This window comes from Dromiciops gliroides, chromosome 1 (assembly GCF_019393635.1).
Source record: "Dromiciops gliroides isolate mDroGli1 chromosome 1, mDroGli1.pri, whole genome shotgun sequence".
NCBI classification, from domain to species: domain Eukaryota; kingdom Metazoa; phylum Chordata; class Mammalia; order Microbiotheria; family Microbiotheriidae; genus Dromiciops; species Dromiciops gliroides.
Genome location: NC_057861.1, coordinates 581,189,158 through 581,204,415, shown reverse-complemented (window position 1 = coordinate 581,204,415; position 15,258 = coordinate 581,189,158). Strand labels below are relative to the sequence as shown.

At 40.6% G+C, this 15,258-nt stretch overlaps 1 protein-coding gene across 2 annotated transcripts in view; it reads right to left on the bottom strand.

Annotated features, from left to right (window-relative positions):
• Positions 1 to 15,258, bottom strand: part of MUSK (muscle associated receptor tyrosine kinase) — a 176,254-nt gene that overhangs the window by 32,764 nt on the left and 128,232 nt on the right. For both annotated transcript variants that reach the window (XM_043975878.1, XM_043975879.1), the window contains one exon: positions 9,508 to 9,667. In XM_043975878.1, coding sequence (XP_043831813.1) covers positions 9,508 to 9,667 — 160 coding nt within the window. The remainder of the gene's footprint in view (positions 1 to 9,507; positions 9,668 to 15,258) is intronic.

Here is a 15,258-nt window from a genome sequence, read left to right as displayed (position 1 = left end):
GTCATTTGACTTTCCTAGGTCTCAATTTCCTTAGCTGTAAAATGAAACTATGACCTCTGAGGTTATATAATTAGTTCCTATGATCACAGATCCACCCAATGCTTGTCCCTAGGTTGACACATGAGTTTGGGGGGAAAGGAGCAATGGGAGAGCCTTTGGCATCCAGACTCTTGATGATCTGATGGTTATGAGTGGGTAGAGTCAACCGTTAGTGTCATCAGTATATACTGATTTTGTAGGTGGAATTATTTTCTACCTACTCTTCCTATCACCTGGTATTTTTCACCAATGACATCAGAGTGATCATTGGAAGGAGAAGAAAAACAAGAAGTTATATAGTTGTTGTGCCCACAACTGTGAACATTGGCAGCACTGTATTCCCCAGCATCCTTCTTTCCCTGAAGCATTACTTTGTCTAGCATGAGCAGTAGTCCCTTTTGGAGTTTCTGAAGACTTTCAGGTGCATTACTGGCTCAAGCATGAAGCAATCATCAAATGTAAGTTTCTTGAGGATGAGGATTTTTTTCCCCCTGTATTTGTAATCCCAATGCCTCACACATAGTAGACATTTAATAATGCTTGTTGAGTTGAACTGAAGAGGTCCTAGATCTGTTGCTACCAGTTTCCATTTATTTACCACAAACATGACTCCAACTTCGCTCGTTCGTTTGTTCTCATTTTCTCTCTCTCTCTCCCCCCCCCCTACTTATTAACTCTTTTTTTGTAGGGCAATGGGAGTTAAGTGACTTGTCCAGGGTTACACAGCTAGTAAGTGTCAAGTGTCTGAGGCCGGATTTGAACTCAGGTCCTCCTGAATCCAGGACCGGTGCTCTATCTACTGCGCCACCTCGCTGCCCCCTACTTATTAACTCTTGCCTTCTCTCTCTCTACCTCTACCTTTCTCATTCCCTCTTTTGCCAGACCTATAATTTTACCCATTTAAGGAACACCTATTTAGGAACTTCCTTTATCAATACAGATTAGACTCTTCCCTGAATCTTAGAATCCCGAAATACTGTTTGGCACAATGAGAGGTTAAGTGACTTGGCTAGGGTCACACAACCAGTATGAGTTAGAGGTAGTTTTCCTGACTGAGGTCAGTTTTCTATTCATCATCTGTTTCCCTGTTCAGAACTTTCTAAGAAGTAGAAGGAATTATATATAGAAAAAGCAACTTGTATTTTCTCCTCGAAAGCATAGAAAGTAGTTGGGTGCAGAACAAAGGCATTCTTTATACCTCAGAACTGTGGTTTAGTTTTTTTTCTCTGCTTTGCTTTAGGTCTTAAGTCTATTTCCCTGTTGCTTTGCTATGGAATGATGAGCAGTTGCCCCTCAGTGAGTTACAAATGGTCTCAATTCAAAGATGTTCAATATTTCCCTCAGAATGAAAAGCTATTCAGAAGTCACCACCATCACAAATTAATGTTCCCCTATGTTCAGAACAGTTTTCTCAGTCACACTTCCCTTTGCTCATGCCAGAACCTTGGGATTCTAAACAAGTTCTTTTATGTGAAATAAGCGTTGTTAGCAGCAAATAAACAAAACTACTATATGGAATTTCTTTGAGCTTATCTGGAAAAGTCGGTAAAACAGGCTTAACTTTGTTACTTTACTCAGGGAAAACTATTTGACTTTTTTTTTTTAAAAGAAGGGAAGTTTGCTTTTGGTACCTAACTTTTATGGTTGGCAATTAACATCTTTCTCAATACTTTGAATTCTAAATATAACCAATAATTGGCTATTTCCCCTTTGGAGTTTAGGTCATGCTTAGATGCTTAGCTGGAAGGGAACTTGGAGGTCCAACCCCACCTCTTTTTACAGATGGGAAACTTAGTCCCAGAGATTTTTTTTTTACAAGTGACAACTTTAATGTAACACATCTAGCAAAACTTGTCTAGCCATTCAGAAGTATTAGTTTCAGAAGCATTAACTAAGAAGCCTTAAATACTGAAAAAAAAAAAACGTTCATAGTAGATTCACATAGTTTTGAAAAATTCACATAACCTTATAAATACAAAAATGAATTTACTAACACCGATCCATAAATTAAATAAATAAGTGGCCTGCACTGAAAATTAAAGTCCCAGGCTCAACTAAAGTTGAAGGCACATTACAATTGCACAGCAAACCATTCAAATACAGAGATATCTTGAGGAGGTTTATGGGTGGGTGGGGGGGAGACAATTCCTGCCTGAAATGCAAATTTGCCAAATTTTATCTTTGGTCCACTTCTTAAACTCATAATTGCCTTTCCTGCAAAAATAATTTTCTTTCAAATCCATGTACTAATTACATCTAAAAGAAATTAAGCTAGTCCAATTCAAAATATATTTTGTATATGTTAATCAGTCGTTATTCAATGGAGAGTTCTGGTGAGGTCTAAGATGTTGCTGTTGGTAAGACAATTTCTTTATGTATACATGCAGTTGGAAATCACTGGTCTTTCAACATATGCTGTGTATCAAAATGTACTGAGATAGATTCAGGGTGGATAAAGCACTGGCCCTGAAGTCAGGAGGACCTGAGTTCAAATGTGATCTCAGACACCTACTTGCTGTGTAAACCACGGGCAAATCACTTATTGCCTCCAAAAAAAGAAAAAAGACAGACAGAAAAAAAAAAAGAAACCTATTCGGTGGTCATACAAAGTAGAAGTAACCAGAAATCCTGATGTTTTAAAGCTGAGACATTGTTCAAGAAGGTAAAGATACTTCATCTGTGTTTGTAATGACAAGCAACTTTTTTTTTTTTTTTTGGCGGGGCAATGGGGATTAAGTGACTTGCCCAGGGTCACACAGCTAGTAAGTGTCAAGTGTCTGAGGCTGGATTTGAACTCAGGTACTCCTGAATCCAGGGTCAGTGTTCTATCCACTGCGCCACCTAGCTGTCCCAGACAAGTAACATTTATTCATGTTCACATGAGTTTTCCACACTGAACCTTGGGGAAAAATGCTGAAATGAAGCAAAAACTTCCAGGTTCCTGGGATCTTTGTGGCTTTTGCTCTTGATGATTTTCTGTGGTTGAAAACAAGGTTTTTTGACAAACCTCCAAGGCAAAAATTTTTTTTCTGATAGCGATCTTTCTTGTTTAGGAGCATTCACTGAAAAACTCCTTTTAAACCTTCTAAGAAGTTTCTTTATATTTTCCCCTCAAACCCTTTTGCAGTCTCTTATTGATGAAATGTGGACGTACCGAGGATCTTCAGTGCTTAGGCCATCTATCAAGTCACCTTCAGGTTGTGTTGGAAAATGTGGACAAGGTATCCAGCTTGTTTCCAATTTCTTGTATTAGTTTGGCCATTTCAATAGCACCATGATTGACTTCTGCACCTGGAGGATTGGGATCACTCTGTAGGAGGGTCTTAGTCAGACCAGGTTGGGGAGGTCTGGCCTTCAGACAGATGACAATCCTTAAGTCTTTCAGCTGGCGAGTGAGGAATGGCACTGGGGCAGTAGACTTGGAGGAGCACATGGCATGGGCGGAATGAGGGGAGCTAGTAGAAGACCCAAGCAGTGTCTGGCCTCCAATCTACCCCATCAAGCTTCTCCTCTGAGGCCCAGAGATTTTAAGCAATTTGCTAAAAGTCACATAGGTAGTGAGTGGAAGAGCTAGAAAAAATATCATGTCCTCTCTAATCCCAATCCAGCACATTTTTCTGTTGCCTGTATCAATTAGAGTTTCTGGGGAACCTCAAAATAAGATGTTGGAGATAGCTTTTGTGGCAATTAACCTTTTGTATCCCATGGATCCTTTTGGCAATCTGGGAAAACCAGTGGGCCTCAGCATGATGGTTTTAAATGCACACCATAAAGTACATAGGATTAAAAAGGAAACCAATTAAATTGAAATAGTTATCAAAATGTTTTTTAAATTCACAGACCCTGGGTTATGAACTATTTCCTTCCTTCCTTCCTTCCTTCCTTCCTTCCTTCCTTCCTTCCTTCCTTCCTTCCTTCCTTCCTTCCTTCCTTCCTTCCTTCCTTCCTTCCTTCCTTCCTTCCTTCCTTCCTTCCTTCCTTCCTTCCTTAGTGGGACAATGAGGGTTAAATGACTTGCAACAGGGTCACACAGCTAGTGTCAAGTGTCTGAGGTCACATTTGAACTCAAGTCCTCCTGAATCCAGGGCTGGTGCTTTATCTGCTGCGCCACCTAGCTGCCCCTATCAACCATTTTATAAAGGGAAAAAACCCTACCTTTAAGACATTTGGTGTTTAAATTAATTTATAAGAGTCTCAAATCTGTTGAGCCTATCAAAAATATGAACAGTGTAAGATTGGCAGGTTAAGTATGTGTGTGTGTGTGTGTGTGTGAGAGAGAGAGAGAGAGAGATGGGAATAGGGTAGGGAAGTGATGGAAGGAAGGAAAGAGATAAGCATGTTTATTAAGTGACTATTAATTATGTGCCAGACACCATGCTAAGCAATTTTCAAGTACTGTCTCATTTGATCCTCTCAACAACCCTGGAAGGTAGGTGCTATTGTTCCATAGTTTATACTTGAGGAAACTAAAGCAGAGAGATTAAATGACTTTTCATGGTTGCATGGCTAGTAAGTGTCTGAGACTGGATTTGAACTCAGCTGTTCCTGACTCCAGACCCAGCACTTTGTTATATATATATGTACACACACACATATACATATTTGAGGTGGACAGTAACCACAGAAACTACCTTGTGTTCCAGAGATCAGATCAGTAAGGGGAAAATACTGAGTGTCATTATCTTGGGCAGGGTTTATGATAATCTCTGAGTATGATCCAACAATAGGAAAGTAATTCTCTCCCTTATCTCAGGATTGTCCTAGTACAAAAGACCTTGGAATGTCCTCATAAAATCACAACATCTTGGCATGGGCTGGGACAGCAAATAGCATTTAAATCAGAGGTTTCCATCTTTTACGTAAACCTCTTCTCAGAATAATATTTTTAAATAACTGAAGGAAATGCTAATTTTCAGTTAGAGGTTAGTGAAAATAGAGATGTAGGGTTTTTTCCCCATTCAAGTTCATAGATACCCTGAAATCTATCCATGGATCCACGGAAAAAAAACTTTAACCAATCCTCTCACTTTACAGATAAGGAGATAAGGCATGGACAGGAACTTTCCTGAAGTCTCATAGTTAATACATAGCAGAAGTAGACTAGAACCTGGATCTACTGACCCCTGGTCCAGTGCCCTTTCTCCTATATTATGCTGTCTCCCTCTTGAGTCCTACTGTATTTCCATCAGACTCCTGAGTGGTTCTCCCGAGGACAAGGAGAATAATTTTTTTTTTTTTGGCCAAACATGCCCTTCATATTGACCTGATTCCAAATTTAGGATGCAACTTGAGCCTTTGGGGGCTGGGATTTAGGGAAGGGGCGGGGTAAGGGTGAAGAGAGCAACTTTCCTGCTTCAAAGGGATCCAGGAGGCTGCTCCTCCAGGTTCTCACACTCCAAGTCATGCTTATGAAAGAACCTTTTGACGAGTTACAGCAAATGGGAATGTGTCCGGAACATGTGGCTCTGATTTCCCTCAGGCAATACACCGGGATTTGGGAAACCAGGAGGAAAATGCCTGGTGAGAAGTGAGTTGTTTTATTTTTATTATTGTTGTTGGCATCCACACACTCAAAAAAAAAAAAAAAAAGCCCAGTCAGAAATGTCTACTCAAGCACCTCATGCTTCTAACTTTTCTCATCTCCAGATTCCCTGCTAGAGTGAATATGAAAAATGGACAAACACATCTGAAGACAAGAGGTTGTATAAGATCTTCATTTAGCTTTTTCAACATTGCCTTGATATCTACCATGGAAAAATGATGTTAGGTATAGAGGTCATTTCCTAACAAAAGCCTATACCTCTGTTGGACCTGCTATTTTGTTCATTGGCTCCTATCATAAAGGCATCTCTAAATCTACCCAGTGGCACAAACTAAGTTGCTGCCTTTTCCATAGGAAACATGGCAACTTGTATGATATTATTTTATTGGTTGACGATACAGCATTTTGTAGAATTTTGCAAAACGTTTTTACAAATTTTATCTCATTGGACCCTGCGAACAACAAAAGAAGGTTTGGGTTTTAGACTATTTTCCTGCTGCATGAATATGGAGTGAGAAGTTGCCCCTCAGTGAATTCCAAATGGCTTGAATTTAAAAAATGCTCAATACTTCCCAGAGAATAGAAAGCTTCACCCGAGTCACTTTTCTCAAAAATTAATGTTCCTTTTTCTTTTCTGAGCAACTTCCTTGGCTATGCTTCCTTGTTCTCATCTTAGAGCTTTGGGGTTCTAAATAACTTCTTTTGGGGGGGGGCAATGAGAGTTAAGTGACTTACCACAGCTAGTACATGTCAAGTGTCTGAGGATGGATTTGAACTCAGGTCCTCCTGAATCCAGGACAGGTGCTCTATCTACTGTGCCACCTAGCTGCCCCAAATAAGTTCTTTCATGCCCAAAATGTTACCAGAGGAAGCTGAATAAGCAAAGAAAAGAGACTGTTCTGTGAGGTAGCTACTATAGGAATGAACCCTCCCATTTTAGAGAGGAGGAAACTGAGGCTCAGTGAGGTTAAGTGATTTTCCCAAGGTCACACACAGCTAGTAAATACCAGGGGTAGGATTCAAATCTGAGACATTCCATCTACTTCACCAGGTATCTTTTTCAATATTTATATAGGGACATCTTCTTAAACCAGGGCCCCATTTCTTAAGGAGGGGCTTGATAAAAATATCATCTTGTTTTCCCAAATGAATCTGACGGCTAATATGTCAATTTTATATGTTAGTTTAGAGATGTTTTTGCATTATATTGCATTAGTGTTCATGTTGTTTATTCTTCATTCTAAAAGAGGACCATGACATCTGGGTGATGTTATGACTTGCAGTGAATGGGATTTAAGTGAGGCAGGGCTGTGCAAAGTCACCAACCTCACTCTCTCCTCCGGAGCCATCTGGCTGCAGTGGCAAGGATGACTGGAGATGGCCTAGATGTTTTAAGGCAATTGGTTTAAGTGACTTGCTCGGGGTCGGGGGTGGGGGGCAGCTAGGTGTTGCAATAGATAAAGCACCAACTCTGAATTCAGGAGTACCTTAGTTTAAATCTGGCCTCAGACAATTGACACTTACTAGCTGTGTGACCCTGGGCAAGACACTTAGCCCTCATCCCCCCCCCCTCAAGTGACTTGCCCAGGGTCACACAGCTAGTGTCTGAGGTGAGATTTGAACTCAGGTCCTCCCAACTTCAGGGGCAGTACTCTAACCTAGCTGCCCATTAGGTTTTATAGATCTAGAGGGAAGAGACCTCACTGGCCATCTAGTTCAACACTCTCCTTTTACAGATAAGGAAATTGAGTCCCAAAGAAGTTGTGACTTCCCAAAGGTCAGAGGTAATAAACTTCCAGGACTAGATTTGAATCCAGGTCCTTTTACTTCAGAGTCAGTGGCCTTTCCACTATATCTAATCTGCTTAAGTGCAAAGTATGGAGGCATGTGATTGTGTTCTAGTGCTCCAAGCCCTTGTTACTTATTTTGTTTAGAGAGACTTGAATTAGCATCCATCATAGAATTATATGATAATTCAGGCGATGGCTGGAGAGGCTAGAGACCTAAGTGGGAGGAAAGCCTTTACTGTGGAATGAACATTTTATTGAACGAACGTAAGCTGCTTGCTTGAGATGAAGGCTTTGGGAACTCAAAAGGCACACAGTGGAGAGAGCTCTGGGCCTGGAGTCAGTCAGGAAGAACCAAAGTAAAATCTAGCCTCAGGTGCGTATTCATTGTGTTACTTTGGGCAAGTCATTTAACCTCTGTTTGCCTCAGTTTCTTCAACTCTAAAATAGGGAAGAGTACCTACCTCACAGGTTTGTTATACGGATCAGATGAGTTGTTTGTAAAACACAGTGCGCATAGTAGGTGCCAAATAGATAATTATTCCATCCATTCATCTTCCAGTGCTCCTTAGTTCATGCTGGACTATCACCATACTCCATATCTCAAGGGACAAAATTAGTTGGAAGAGCCCCTGCCCCCTTAGACCCCAACCCTGATGGAAAACTCTCATCCTCTGTGCAGAATAGAGAAGTTAGCAGCTGCCTTGTCATTGCTACAACAGATAGCAACATCCAGGGTCCTGGGCATGAGATAAGCATTCTCAGGGTTCATGTTGGGCAAAATCCTGGCCTGCAGAACTTTTGCAGACACACTCTGAGCATAAAGTGAGTTTTTCTAAGCCTGATACTTCCTGTTACATAAATACTTTACATATTTGAGAATCCCATGGCTACTTTAAGAGGCTTCTTAGGGAAGGTATATCACAGATTCACAGAGCTTAGGGTTTTAAGGAAACGAGAAATAATCTGTCCCAGAACCCTGCCTTTAGGAAGGTAAGAGCTTCACTGCATGTTGAAAACTATCTTTACATATAATTGGAAAAAATGAAATGCTATTTACTAAAAACAAACTCCATTGCCCCCATTTTTGCAGCTGAAGCCAGGGAAAAGCTAAATTACCTAAGCAATGCCACATAGCTAGGAGGCATTGGGGAAGGGGACTCAAGACCTAGGGCCTCAAAATCCAGTTTTTCCCACTTCATCAATTAATTTTGTTTTAGTTTTGGCCAAGGTCTGTGACTTCATCAAGTCTGACTAGTTGGGGAAACTCCTCTTCCCAATGTGCGCGGAAGGAAGCAACTATTCTGCAGTTTAGAACCTAAGACAGTTGATATAGGGAAGGAGAAAACAAGCATTTATTAAGTGCCAACTATGTGCTAGATAGGGCAACTGGTTGGCATAACGGATAGAGTTCTGGGCCTGGAGTTGGGAAGACTCATCTTCCTGAGTTCAAAACCAACCTTAGTTATTAGCTATGTGACCCTGGGCAGGTCATTAAATTCCGTTTGCCTCAGTGTCTTCATCTGTAAAATAAGCTGGAGAAGGAAAAGGCAAACCACTCCAATATCTCTGCCAGGAAAACCCCAAATGGGGTCATGAAGAGTAAGGCATGACTGAACAACAGCAACATGGATACCTGGACTCTCACCTAACACAGTAAAGTAAGAAGAGCTCATTCTAGCTATTTTCACATGATTTTTTTTGGCACAGTGCAATGAGGGTTAAGTGACTTGCCCAGGATCACACAGCTAGTAAGTGTCAAGTGTCTTGAGGCCACATTTGAACTCAGGTCCTCCTGAATCCAGGGCCACTGCTTTATCCACTGTGCCACCTAGCTGCCCCTTCACATGATTTTGAGATGGAGTAGAAGTCATGAAAGAAGTTTGCTTTCATGGAGGGTTTTACAGAGCTTTCCCTACAGCTTATACTTTAAGGGAACTACATGTAGGTCCCCAGTGACAGGTGTATAAACCTCTGAAGTATAACCAGAGAGGAAGAAGTAGGATGGGGGGTGGTGGAGGAGAGAAAGGGAATTTATCCCAGTGCAAGCGGTTACAAGGTAGAGCCATCCTTTCCCTCCTCTCACACCACTGGACAAATGCAAAATGTGAATGTGCATGCTTGGTCTGCCAGGCATACCTGATATGCTAATGGTGGCTGCAGCCTTCACGGTGCTGAATTTCTCCCCATGCTTGTTAGTAGCTATGCAAGTGAACAGGCCTGGCTTGGTGATCAACAGCTGTAGCTGGGAATCAATCACTCGGTCTTTCACACTTTCTAGAATGGACCCAGCAGACACCTGGCAAGGAAAGCAGACGAGGAAAAAGAAGTAGGTCAATAAATTTAAAATATACTGCATCACTGAACTGGATTGGCCTTTGGAGCTAGAAGACTATATTCTAGCCTGGCTATAAGTCTCTGGGCAAATTAATTAAACTAACACCTTTTCTTCATTTGTAAAACGGGGAGAAAGATGCTTGTGCTACTGACCAAATGGGGTTCTTATATTTAAGAATTTTTAAACTTTTAAAACAAATAGTTTCTATTTTTTCTTGTTCTGATTTGACCAACACCAACAAATAGGAGCAGTTGCTAATACAAAGGACAAAAAGAGAAGACTGTGTACAAAGCTGTGCGTTTCTATTATAAGAACACATAATAAATACAACACTTCAGTTTCAAAGCTGTCTCCTGAATGTCTTTCAGTTCTCTTCTATGCATTTAAATAAATGCTTCAATGACCCTCACAGAGTCCTTGTTGGTTTTTGTTTGTTTGTTTGTGGGTTTTTTTTCGGGGCAATGAGGGTTAAGGGTCACACAGCTAGTAAGTGGCAAGTGTCTGAGGCTGGATTTGAACTCAGGTCCTCCTGAATCCAGGGCCGGGCGTTATCCACTGTGCCACTTAGCTGCCCCCCACAGAGTCCTTGTAAAGAAAGAGCTCACCTTGTTTTACTCATTTTTAAGAGACTTGCAATTTCACAAATGGGAACTCCAGGTGTGGATATATATATATATATATGTATATATATATATGTGTATATATATGTGTATATATATGTGTATATATATGTGTATATATATGTGTATATATATGTGTATATATATATATATATATATATATATATATATATATATATATACAGATCTGCAAGGCCTATGGGCTATATGAAAGGTCTGGGGCACTGGAATGTTAAGTGACTTGGCCAGGGGCCATTTGGTCAGCATGTGTCAGAGGTGAGACGTAACATTGATATCTCTCAAAGAATCATATAAATATATTTATTGTCTCAAACCTTTTCCACAAAGGTTTGTAGCCCAGCTATGATTCCCAGCTGCAGCCAAAGGCGTTATTTTTTTATTCCAAGCACAGTTAATAAGCCTTTGTACAAAAAGAAAAGAAACAAAAATGTAGATAATGGTCCTATAGAAAGGCAAGTGCCATAAACTTAAACATGCAATTTATGTGAGACTAAAAGCTCTAATTTTTCAGATGAGGAAAATGAGACTGCTGCAAAAGTTAAGGCAATAATTCAGGTATCTTATTCCCAGGCTCAGCACCCTTTCCAAGACAGTGGACTTCCTTTTTTGAGACAGTGAGTCCCCTCCCCCTAGCAGCAGAAAAGTTTTTGGGGAGGCAATCATTGGCTGTTTTTATTGGATAAAAGATTTCAAGCCGGAAGAGACCTTAGAGGTCATCCAGTTCACCACTCTCAGTTTACAGATCTGAAAAATAAGGACCAGAAAAAATCAAGTGAATTTTTCCGAGGTCATTTAGGATCTGAACCTGGGTCTTCTGATTCCAAATGCAGAGCTTTGCCACTATCCCATGCTGTCTTGATGATAATAACTACCCATAATCCTTTGGTCCCATGAAAGGAAAGGCCCTCAGAGGGAAGAATATGAGACATCTTTTTCTCTAAGCTACTAGGACATTGCTTTGATCCAAATGCCTTTTACCTGTACACATTTGGTTAGCTCTTTGGGGTGAATATATTTTTGTCCAGAGATCTCGGGGGCAAATTTTATCTGGGCTATACAGTCTGGCTGCTTGTTTTAGTCTGGTCCTCCTTAGGAAAGACTGCATAAAATTTATGCATAAAATTGCATAAAAATTTTTCTTGGTCCTTTGTGATTGTTCTTAAGTTACCAGTCCTTCTAGTCACTAAACATTTATAGTTAACTCTAGTTTTACCTTTTCTTCTTGCTTTCATTTTTATCTCCCCATTTCTCCTACTCTTCTCTCTCCCTTTTGTTCTCTGCCTTATTCCTCCCTATCTCCCACAAACCCTTAAAATTCTTTCTTTGTTTTTTCCCTAGGTATTGGGGAAAATTTGGAAGGTTGGTTTGAGGATAAGCAAAAAGCCAGCAATGTTGAAAACACTGGCCAAGATGAGAAGAATCAGATCAACAGCTCTGAGATCTTAGACTAAATCTTTCCTCCCTCTCTGGAGTCTTTGGCCAAAGCTACCAAGTGGACCAGCAGCAAGTCCTGTCTATGATAAGTAGGTAACAGGATTTCATTTGGATGGCTTTAATTATCTTTGAAATTTTAATTTTTTTCAGTTTCCAATTCTTTACTTCCTTTAATGCTAATCACAAAACTCTGCTTTTGCTTTAAGGGAGGGGTGTGAGTTTACTGTTACCTGGTGGATATTTATAATGCCAGCTTGAAAATTTGGGCATTCTCCCCAGTCTTTGTGTGGGATTGACAATACTGAGAGAAAAACTTCTTTAACAGAGTCATAAAGATGGGAGTTTAGGTTGTTATATTTATCAGGATTCCAATTTTTACCCATCTTGGCATCCATGTTATGAGCTATGAAAAGAATTTTAACAGCTTATATCTACAGCCACTATCTTTAATCAATCAGTAAAGTCTTTGCAGTTTACAAATTGCTGTTTGATGTTGACTACCTGTCTGATGGGGCAGCTAGGTGGTGCAGTGGATAGAGTGCTTGTCCTGGAGTCAGGAAGACTCATCTTCCTGAGTTCAAATCCAGTCTCACACACTTACTGGCTATGTGACCCTGGGCAAGTCACTTAAACCATTTGCCTTAGTTTCCTCATCTGTAAAATGCGCTGGAGAAGGAAATGGCAAGCCACTCCACTATCTTTGCCAAGAAAACCCCAAATGGCGTCACAAAGAGTCAGACACACTTGAAAGACAACAAAAACCTGTGTGATCTTGGGCACATTATTTAACATTCAGGAAGAATTTTCATATGTGTTGAAAAGAATCTCAGAGGCTATCCGGCTAAATGGCAGGGGGCAGGGGGAGGAAATTAATTAGATATCCCCTGAGATCCTTTTCACCTATGGGTCTGTAATCTTATGAAAATTCTCCACAACTCCATAAGATAGAGAGCAGAACTAGTATTTCAATTTTTAGATGGGAAAACTGGGGCAGAGAAAGATTAAATTATTTGCTAGGTCACACAGATAATACGAATTCAGGTCAGGACTTGAACTCAAGTCTTCTAAACTCTAAGTACAGCTTCCCCACCATTACACCAATATGATTTTTTTTGAATGGCGGAAGTCGATCGATTCTTTGGGGATATTACAGAAAAAGAGAAAACCCCCACATTCAATCCAGCTCTAAATCTTTTATGCTACCCTTTAAATTGGAAGCAAATGCCTAATAATGTTATGTGAATAACATACTCTCAGTCTGGTGCTACTGGAGTTCTTGAAATGGGCATTTACCCTTTTGCAATGGCTAGCCACCTTTTGCAATGGCTAGGAATCCCCCAATCTTTTCCTAAGCTCACTCAGAGATCACACTTAACTCAATATTTCCCTTGTGCCTTCCCTAAGAGCCTTGGAATCACATCTTATAGAAAGAAGAAGCAATTTCCTCCTTGCTCAGATGCATAATCTCCGGGACTCCATCCAGGTGCTGAAACAGTTAAGCCCCTAACCTAAGTGTGCAAGGGTTGCAGAGGCCCACAGCCTGCTAAGAATTCTCCTAAATGTTTTTCCTTATGTTTCAAATGGTCCTGGGTCTATTCTGCGAGTGACTCATGCACTGAGGACTGTTAGTTATGGTTAGAGTTTGTTTTTCTTTCTCCGCTGTTCATCCTGACCAACTGCTTAACATTTTAAATTGGCCTAAAAAAAAAACAAAAACCCTTTCCTCTCCCTTCCATATTGGTCTCCTGTCATATCAGAAGGCAACCATCAAAGGGATGTATTTAGGCTAGATCTCTCCAGGCAAACTAAAGTAGTGAATTGAGGATATTATTATGTCTGGGTAGTTTAGGCAAAACCCATGTTTTTTTCTTAAAGCAACCAAGTCTAGCCCACAGGCCAACCCAGGGAGGTTGTTCTGCAACTCTCTGATTCATTTGCAGGGGCCTCACTTTATGACCGATGAGGAGGTGTCAGAATAGAAAGGTCATTGTACAAAATGTAATTTCCTTGGAATAGCAGGGTGGGGGGGCAGCTATTTGGTGGGTGATTGGCAGCTGCAGCAACTTCATCTGGGAAGGTCCCTGGAATGAATGAGAGATATCACAGAACTTTTCTTCCCTATCCAATCCCCATCCTCTGAAGTCTATCAGGCCTGCTAAGGCTATCATAAGGAGCAGCTAAGGTATTTGTGTGGGGGTACTCACAAAACAGCAAAACATCAGGAAATAGCTCAGATGCTTTTGTGTATTATTTAGCATTGCCTAAACTAGCCATGGACAGCTAGGTGGCATGGTGGATAGAGTGCTGGGCCTGGAGTCAGGAAGACTTGAGTTCAAATCTGACCTCAGACACTTACTAGCTGTGGGACCCTCAGCAAGTCACTTAATCCTGTTTACCTAGGTTTCCTCTTATGGAAAATGAGCTGGAGAAGAAAATGACAAACCACTCCAGTATCTTTGCCAAGAAAACCCTAAATGACATCATGAAGGGTCAAGATATAACTGAAATGACTGAACAACAACAACAACAAAAACTAGCTCTAATTGTTAGCTTTCTCTAGTCCATTTGCGGTTCTACCTAACTTGATTTGTTTGTTGGCACAACTGTCCCTCCACCCCATACACATATAAGTGGGATTTTCTTCCCACTTGAGTGTTTAATAAATTTCAGGAAAAAAAAATGTAAACACTTTCTTTTTGAGGAGATGCCCTTCCAAAGGAAATCCTGGTTTTTTTGTTTTAAATGCTAAGATCCCAATCTCTCTGTTCTTTTCAGCTTCAGTATCCTCCTCCTTGAATGTCCAGTAATGACTGACAGAATGAAAAGGGAGAAGAGATAGGGGTACTTTTTGTTCAATAAAAGGGAGTTAGCTGCCCTTTAGAGAATGTTGAATTTTTGTTTCCAGGGCAAGTGAAAAAGTTTCCATATATTATTCACTGGGTAATGAACTTCGGGCCAGTTTAGACCTGGACTGGGTGATGGTGGCATCAAAGTTCCTACAGAAGGAAATCCCCCAGGTTTCTTCCACTTATCCAGTTTCTGCAAAAGAGTGACTGTAACATCTCATTCAGACTTTGCGTCTCTCAGTACCCATCAAAGACCTTTGCTTACAGCAGCTATTTAAGTATCTCTTGAGTTTAACTGAATGTCAAAAAGAGTAAAGCTCTTTTTCTAGACTGAGTCCAGAAACCCAGTTTATAGGGCTGATTGACACTGGCTGTGTGACCTCAGGCAAATCCCTTCACCTTTCTACCTACAATATCTTCATTTGCAAGCACAGATTAGGTGACTTGTCCAGTGTCACACAGCTAGTAAGTGTCCAAGGTAGCATTTGAACTCGGGTCTTCCTGAGTCCAGGCCTAGTGCTCTATCCACTGCACTACCTGGCTGCCTCTAAGATGGAGCTATCTATAAGAATGCTATGGAAAGCTTAGAAAGAGATGACTTTTTTTTTACACAAAATTAATCTCAAACTAT